The sequence below is a fragment of the Cebus imitator genome, unplaced genomic scaffold (genome assembly GCF_001604975.1).
Source record: "Cebus imitator isolate Cc_AM_T3 unplaced genomic scaffold, Cebus_imitator-1.0 Scaffold415, whole genome shotgun sequence".
NCBI lineage: Eukaryota > Metazoa > Chordata > Mammalia > Primates > Cebidae > Cebus > Cebus imitator.
Window position 1 is genome coordinate 1,104,423 of NW_016107730.1, and position 8,705 is coordinate 1,113,127.

The window sequence follows — 8,705 nt, forward strand, 5'->3', positions numbered from 1 at the left end:
TTTTTTTTTTTAGTAGAGACAGGGTTTTACCATGTTGACCAGGATGGTCTTGATTTCTTGACCTCGTGATCCACCCGCCTCGGCCTCCCAAAGTGCTGGGATTACAGGCTTGAGCCACTGCGCCTGGCAAGTGAGCAAGTCTCTACCTACCCCGCCCCTGGTCGACAGTCTGATTGGTTTCCCTAATCAGCTTGCTCTCCAGGCTGTGCCAGGACACTCAGCTAGAGGAAGTCTCTAAAGCAAACAGGAAGCACAAGAGACACTCATCAGCTGGAATTGCTCACCCTTCGACCAGGAAGGACAAAAAATATGACGTGGGTGACTTCGTGGATTAGAGGAAGGGTGAAAATTTCTAAGGGAGGCTAGCAGGAGGAACTGCAGCAGCGTCTGGTGTCTTGGAGAAGGCTCCAGTTGCTGAGTGAAGCTGAAGTCAAGACCCTCCCACATTTGTGGACTTACTTGCACACTTAGTTGTGCACAGCACTGATTGGGGGTGCCTTTCTGTCTCTTGGATTTCTGCCTCCTTCCTATATCAACTGTAGCTCTGGTGTTTCAATCAACTGCTTAAAATCACTTTGGGAACTTATTTTTAAAATACTGATTTCTGGACTCCATCTCTAGAAATTTTAATTCCGTTGGTCAGGGTATTTTCTAAATACCTCGGCGTGATTCTGGTGAGAAAGAGCTTGGAGGTTGAGGTGGAAGGATTGCTTGAGCCTGGGAGTTGAGGCTGCAGTGAACTGTGATTGTACCGCTGCTCTACCCTGGGCAACAGTGAGACTCTATCTCAAAAAAAAAGGCCAGGCGTAGTGGCTCACACCTGTAATCCCAGCACTTTGGGAGGCCTAGGCAGGCAGATCACTGGAGGCCAGGAGTTTGATACCAGCCTGGCCAACTTTGAAACCCCGTCTCTACTAAAAACACAAAAAATACTTAGCCAGGTGTGGTGGTATATGCCTACAGTTCCAGCTATTCCTGGAGGCTGAGGCATTAGAATCGGTTGAGCCTGGGAGGCGGAGGTTGCAGTGAGTTGAGATCACATCACTGCACTCCAGCCTGGGTGACAGAGCAAGATTCTGTCTCCAAAAAAAAAACTTAAGAAAAAAAAAAGTTTGAGACCCACTGACCTGTAGTGTCCAGAGCAGAGGGAACCCCCAGAGCAGAGAAGAGCAGTGTCCCATTTTTCTTTCTCTTTCTCTCCCACCCTTGGCCCAGAAGTGCCTTTGCATAGGGCTGGGGTGTTGAGGAGCTTAGATCTCTTCTGCACTTTCGTGTGCATTGTATTAATAGGAAAATAGTGTGACTCCAAGTCCTTATATATTCTCTCCCCTTTTCTGCAGAAGACATGAGGTTGGGACTGGTGCTTGTTCTTCGTGGCCTCTGAACCAGCCAGGGTTCTTATTTGGATGGTGGGTCATGGCAAGGAGAATCTTTCTCCCTAGATATGAAGCTCCAGCACTGCCATTGTACTGGTGGAAAAAAATTAACTTCTTTTCTTTTTTTTTTTTGAAGCAGTCTTACTCTTTCGCCCCAGGGTGGAGCTTGGCTCACTGCACCCTTCGCCTCCCAGCTTCAAGCAATTCTTGTGCCTCAGTCTCCTGAGTAGCTAGGATTACAGGCGTGTGCCACCATACCCAGCTAATTAAAAAAACATCAACTTTCACTATAACTTGAGCTCTTATGGAGAATTCGATTTTTGTCTCAAAGAAGACTTTGAATACTCTGCCAGTTTTGGTTGTAATTCCATTAGCTGATGGCACAAGTGGATAATTTTTGCCAGGGGTTCAAGAGGCAAGATTCCCAGTAAGACGCCCATCCCTGGGAGGCAGGGCAGCTCAGTGAATGAATCCACCTTTACTATTTGCCATGTCTTCAGTTTCCCAGGCTTGGGAGGAGAGGGTATAATGCTTCCTGGAGCCCTCGGTCTGGCCTTCACCTGACTTAGACACCCTCATACCTCCGTGTGCCCTTCATAGCAAATTGGCTTCCTTGGGCTTTATTGTCTGGAAAGGTTGGACACCACTATTCATGTGATCAAACCACGAGGCAACAGACCATAAAAAGTGCTGTGTTAAAAAAAAAAGAAGTGCTGTGTGTACTTGCTCAGGTGTCTCTGGAAGGCAGGACCAGTGACCAGGCAGAACATGTCAGCAGCTAGTTTATGCCAGGGAGAGCCTGTTTTAGTTCATTGGGGTGGCCAGGGTCTGTTCCCCAACAGTCTTGGAGAAAGTGTTATAAATAACCATGTCAGTACTCTTAGCCACTGTTTACTCAACATGCTGTGCGTGAGACACCTGGCCAACACTGCATTAACCCTGTGTGCCCCGTATTAGTGATGAGAACACAGGCTTAGCTCAGGTGGCTTTTACAAGGTGATTCAGAAGTGGTAGGAGACAGTCACACCTGCCATGCCCCAAGCCAGTGCCTGTGCTCACTCTCTCCATGCCAGATGCTCTAGCCCTGGCTGTGCTTCAATGGCACCTGCAGATGCTGGGCCCTGCTCCAAACCTTCATGGGAATCTCGAGGGGCTGGCTGCACAGATGACTTCGATGTACAGACACCGTTGAGAACCGCTGCTGGAGAGTTGTCTGTCTCCCCTTCTGGCTTGTTTTTAAAAGTCACATTCTGTCTCTCTCCCTGTGGTTTGGTAGTGACAAGACTTAGATCTGTTACCTCCATGTTTCTCGACTTGTAGGAGGTGGTTACTTCCCAGCCCAGTACCCTCAGCACCAGCTGCTTTGGTTTTTTGGAATCAGATACTTAGTTTTCTGTTACCATCTCCCAATTCATTCATACCTCCTCCTCTAGTGCCCCAGCCACACACTGTTGCTCAGCCAAGACTCTGTGTCACGTGGATTCATGGTAATAACCAACTTGTAATTCCACTGTGGTTTCCCTCTGTCGCTGTTGCCCTGCCTGGCCCTGGGCGGCTCCTCCCACTGTTGAGGGCAGTCAGAAACTGCAGGATTACTGTGACCGTTGCTAGAGCCAGACCTTGCTGGGCCAGCAATGCTGCTGCCACAGAGAGAGAGCCTCATTCGCCTGGCAGCCCTAAACCAGACATCGGGCAGGCCCTGCTTCCATTATTCTTCCACAGCAGGGAAGATGGCATCGTGTCCCTGGTAGGGCTAGGGGGGGTTCTGTCACCTGTATGCTGGGTGACCATGAGCAGGACATTTAATACATGAATGTTAAATTATCTCTCTGAAAAATGGGGGTTGTCATAAAGCTTAAACGAGATAGTGGTTGTGCGATTGGGAAGCTGAGGTGGGAGGCTTACTTGAGGCCAGGAGTTGGAGACCAGCCTGGGCAACACAGTGAGACCCTGTCTCTGCCAAAGAAACAAATAATAATAAATAATTAGCTGGGTGTGGTGGTGTGTGCCTGTTGAGAGGCTGAGGCAGTAGGGTCTCGGCGGCCTCCAGTGAGCTGTGATCACAACACTGTACTCCAGTCCGGGCAACACAGTGAGACGCTGTTTTTTGTGTTTTTATTTGAGACGGGGTCTTGGTCTGTCGCCAGGCGCCAGGCTGGAGTACAGTGGCACAATCTCAGCTCACTGCAGTCTCTGCCTCCTGGGTTCAAGCAATGCTCCTGCCTCAGCCTCCCTACTAGCTGGGACTACAGGCGCACGCCACCACGCCCAGCTAATTTTTGTATTTTTTAGTAGAGACGGGGTTTCACCATGTTGGCCAGGATGGTCTCGATCTCTTGACCTCATGATCCGCCCACCTCGGCCTCGCAAAGTCCTGGAATTACAGGCATGAGCCACTGCGCCTGGCCTCCTGTTTCTTTTAAAAAAAAAAAAAAAATTATTTCCTCCAGTCAGCACTCTTTGAGTTCCTAGTATGCACATAGGCACTACGATGAAGCCATCTCTTAAGCAGAAAGCATTGCCTCTTCCTTGACGGGTGAAATGAGAAAGCATCTTAAACTGTGAGATATTGAAGTCGCGTAATTTTGAAATATTTACATGGTATTTCTGGTTGCTAATTGAGACCCACCACCCCGTACTTCCTTCCTTGTACTTTTGGGGAAGAGGTGGGCCCCATTTCAAACCTCTTTTCCTTTGGTGCTGTCCAGAAAGGAAACTGTTGTTTCTGGCTAGTGAATCACTCTTCCTGACGCTCACTTTTTAAATGAGTTGCTGGGAGAACTTGGATGTGGAAAACGATTTGAGGTTGAACAAAGGAAGCCCTTTGCTGTCAGTTTCTTGCATGAGTGGGGACCATTTGCTTCCCACAGACACCTCCTGTTCATCCACATTGCTGTCCCTGGACCGCGAGGGAATGCACTTCCCTTGCTCAGGGGCAGATCAGGGCTCTCCCTGGGATCTTAGATTCCATTATGCAAAAAGGGAAGCCTAATAAAAACGTTTTCTTTCCAACCCAGGTTCAAACGCTGAACAGTGTTCAGTACTTAATACCTACTCAACAGTACCTATTTGTAAAACATTCTGTATATATCCTGATGTCTGTTGATGTCAGATATATATGTCTGATGAAGACATACACTTATATCTTCTAGAGTCTTCTAGAGGTAGGCTCCTCATGTATCTTTGCAATTCCAGAACTTACCAAAAGAAACCAAAAACTTGAGCTTCTGAAGCTGTCACCAACCAAGTGATTCAGATGTTGGGGCTGGAACACCAGCTGTTGGGGGTACAGGACTTGGCCTCTGCCCTCCCACACCTCCTGCCTCTTCTTCCTCTTCATCACCCCATCTCTGCCAGTAGAGAATGGAACTGAGGTCTCCATTGAAAAAGGGAAAGTTAGTAGCTGTGCTAACTGCAGCAGAGCTCTGACTTGGGTGTGCGTGATTTCTGTGTGTTTTGTTTCTCAATGGCTATGAGACTTCTGGCCCATCAAAAAGGAGAGAACTGAGGAAGGAGGCTGAGGGTGAGAGAGTGAAGCATCGCTTTGATTCTGGGGCACAGAGGCACATGATCCAGCCTTAGACAGAAGGTCGGTCAGTCCTTCTGAAGGTGGCAGGAGAAAAATGGCTATGTTAATAACAACTTATGCTGGCCAGGCCCTGGTCCCTGAATGTCCACAAGGTTGGCCTAGCACCTTCTCTGAGGAGCTTTCTTCCACAGTCCCCGGGGCCCCTGTTAGCCTCACCACTTGGTCCTGGCTACCAGACTGCAGGCTCCTTGTTGACCTAAATCGTGGTATCTTTCTGAGCATTTTTTTTTAAATTTTGCCCCAAAAGCCTGTTGACTGAACTGTCACCAGGCTGGCATACATTCATTCATCTCCTGTGTGTGTTTATTGGAGGTGAATGTACATATTTGGGATCCAGAAGTCAGTATGTTTGCTCAGAACCATGAGCCTGACGTTGGGAGACCGTTCTCCTCTTTCTGGCTCAAATGGTGGTAGAGCTGGTAAACGGCTAGTGTAGCCCAGTGCGGCCTCCTGACCTCTAGCTAGCAGTGAGGGCAGGCAGGGGAGGTGAGGGGAAGCCGGCAGCTAGGCCTTCAGTGAGGCCAGAGAGAAAGACCTGTAATTTGAGAAGGACACACTGGGTGATGGCCTCTGAGCTAACCCAGTCCTTCTCATTTCTTCCTTACAGTTGGAGGTCCCCCTCCCCACTAAGTGCCTCTTTGCATAGCACCGGTCCCGCCCCGCTCTCTGGACCACTACAGCTAGACGGGCAATGGCGGGTCGGGGAGGCGCAGCACGACCCAATGGGCCAGCCTCTGGGAACAAGATCTGTCAGTTCAAGCTGGTTCTGCTGGGGGAGTCTGCGGTGGGCAAATCCAGCCTTGTCCTCCGCTTCGTCAAGGGACAGTTTCACGAGTACCAAGAGAGCACAATCGGAGGTGAGTGGGGACGAGGGTGTCGGGGAGGGGCTTCAAGGTTGCCAAAGAAATGCTTTGACCTTGAGGAGATGGGAAGCTGCCTGCCTGCATTGGAGACTACCTGCGTCTGTGGTGGCAGCCCTCTTCCTTGCCTGGGCCCTGAAATTGAGTCCAGCAGCTGGTCTCCATGTCAGAGTGCCCAAAAGCATGGCGAGTAAGCACTAGCTGGTCGTGGAAAGCTAGCTTCCCATCCTGTTTCTGCCTCTTCTTGATTTTGTGTGGCCTTGACTGAGGCCCTTCCACTGCCCCAGCCTCAGGGAGGGAGAGGCTGGCTCTGGGTCTCTCAGGCCCCTTCTTACTGTAATGGGCGGGCCATGTGCCCTGGCCTCTCCCGCTTCCAGGAGGAACGGCCTGGTAAGTCAGAGCTGGTGATAGTTGGGCATTTCTGAAGCTGACTTTCTCCTTTCTGGAGCGTATAGCCTGTTGTTGATTCTCCAGTGGTCAGCATTTAGGATGTGAGTGAGGGTCTGGCCTCAGCCTCTTCCCTTCATGGCTAGCACACACATCAAGAAGCCGGGACCAGCGTTGGCCTTGAGTCATCTGGTCTCTACGCTCTTGGTTGGTAGGAGGTTTCCAGGCAGCTGGAAACAAATGAGATGTGTCAGCAATCTCCCTGCTGCCTCCTCAGCACTTGGGTCAGGAGCTGGAGAGGGGAAGTGAGGCAGTGTCCCAGGTCCCTCAGTGAGCTGGGGGAGGGCAGACCAGGAAAGCAGCCTTCTACACATGGCTATCTGGGGTCCTCTGCTGGGTCCAGGGGCAGAGGGGCCTTTCACTGTCTGTCCCAGCTCTGGGACTCCTCCTTTGAAGTATGTGTACAAGCACCCCGCGTTCCCCTAAGAAAGAGTCACCATGTTCCCTGAAGGTCAAGTTACAGGGTGGCCATACAGGAACGGGTCTGGGTCAGAGCTGGGGGCGGTGTCTAGCTGGAGTGCCTGGAGGTGGCAGGGGTGGTTGGGAAGCTGGCCACCCAGCCTCAGCCTGGCAGTGGAATAGTGTGTACTTCTCCGGCATAGCTAAGTGTGTGAGAACGTCCTCAGGAAACCCAAGGTCATCGACACCCCTGGGCTGGAGCAAACCGAGGGCTGGAGAGGTTCCCAGCTGGTCTGTTCTGGAGTGGCAGGAGGAGGAGGTCTGAGGGCGCTCACCCTTCTGTGCTTGGAGTCAGGCTTCCCCTGGGCATCCCCTCTCCTGCCCCTGCTGTGTTCCTCTTCAGAGAGTGCTCCTGAGACGGCTCAATGCACACAGGCGTCCCGTCTGCCCTTGCCTGGGCTGGGTCTGTAAAGCCTGTGCAGACCCCGTCCCCCAGACACATACATAAAAATCTAAACACCAGCCTGCTCAGGCCTGCTTTGGCTCCTGGGTTGGGGGTTCTCTGTACCCATCTCAGCGGTGGGCTTCTGAGTGCCAGGGCCTAGAAGCAACCGTGGGAATGTGTGGGGTGGCTTCTAACTCGCTTTTGCCCGTGGGCTCTCCTTCTCTCTTTCAGCGGCCTTCCTCACACAGACTGTCTGCCTGGACGACACAACAGTCAAGTTTGAGATCTGGGACACAGCTGGACAGGAGCGGTATCACAGCCTGGCCCCCATGTACTACCGGGGGGCCCAGGCTGCCATCGTGGTCTATGACATCACCAACACAGTAAACATTTCCCATTGCTTCTTCCTCTGCCCTTCATCTTCTCCAAGTCCCAGGGATTGGGTTATCAAAGCCCGAATCTTAACCCTCTGTTGCTGGCTGGGGGGTTGGCAGATTTCCTATTCGGGGACATTGTGCCAGAATCTTTAGGTGGCAATGTCTTAATTTGGCTGTGCCAGCTTGCAAGTCTCTAGTGGGTGGCCTTGGGCTGAATGCCTTCTCTGTCCCTTTGACATTCTGTCCCTGTCTTCTCAGGATACGTTTGCACGGGCCAAGAACTGGGTGAAGGAGCTACAGAGGCAGGCCAGCCCCAACATCGTTATTGCACTTGCGGGTAACAAGGCAGACCTGGCCAGCAAGAGAGCCGTGGAATTCCAGGTGGGGAGACAATGGACTTGGGGAACGAGTGCAGGAAGCAGCTCCCCCTGGCCTCACCCAGGTTGCTTAGGGGCTTTGGGAAGGGCTGTGCTAGGAGGCAACAGGGAAGCTTCCATCTACTGTCCTGTCATGCCTCAAGCATGGGCCTAGTGGGCATCATGACTCCTGTCTATAATCCCAGTGCCTTGGGAGGCTGAAGTAGCAGGATCACTTGAGGCCATGAGTTCAAGACCAGCCTAGGTGACATAGGAAGACTCTGCCTTTACAAAGGATTTAAAAGTTAGCTGGGCTTGGTGGCATACACCTATAGTCTCAGCTACTTAGGAGACTAAGGCAAGAGGATTGCTTAAGCCCAGGAGTTTAAGGCTGCAGTGATTGCGCCATTGCACTCCAGCATGGCCAAGAGTGAGGCCCCATCTCCTTAAAAAACAAAACAAAAAAACATCAGGTGCAGTAGCTCATGCCTGTAATCCCAACACTCTGGAAGCTAAGGCAGGAGGATTACTTGAGCTTAGGAGTTCAAGACCAGCATGGGCAATGTGGTGAGACACCGTGTCTACAAAAAATATAGAAGTTCGCCAGGCATGGTGGTGTGCCACTCAGGAGGCTGAGGTGGGGTGGATCACTGGAGGCCAGGAGGTTGAGGCTGCAGTGAGCAGTGATTGTGCCACTGCACTCCAGCCTGGGCAACACAGTGAGATCCTGTCTCAAAAAAAAAAAAGAGGAGGAAGAAGAAGTACTTTAGTCTCTGCTAACCCTAGACACTCAACTTTTCTTCCTGTAATTTTCCCAGTTTCTTGTCCTTCCAGAAATATGCACGTAGTTTTTAAT

At 51.1% G+C, this 8,705-nt stretch overlaps 1 protein-coding gene across 1 annotated transcript in view; it reads left to right on the plus strand.

Annotated features, from left to right (window-relative positions):
- Window positions 1–8,705, plus strand: part of RAB5C (RAB5C, member RAS oncogene family) — a 31,362-nt gene that overhangs the window by 20,427 nt on the left and 2,230 nt on the right. Inside the window, exons 2-4 of the mRNA XM_017509424.1 lie at window positions 5,573–5,822; window positions 7,348–7,499; window positions 7,752–7,874. Coding sequence (XP_017364913.1) covers window positions 5,657–5,822; window positions 7,348–7,499; window positions 7,752–7,874 — 441 coding nt within the window. The 5' untranslated portion in view covers window positions 5,573–5,656. The remainder of the gene's footprint in view (window positions 1–5,572; window positions 5,823–7,347; window positions 7,500–7,751; window positions 7,875–8,705) is intronic.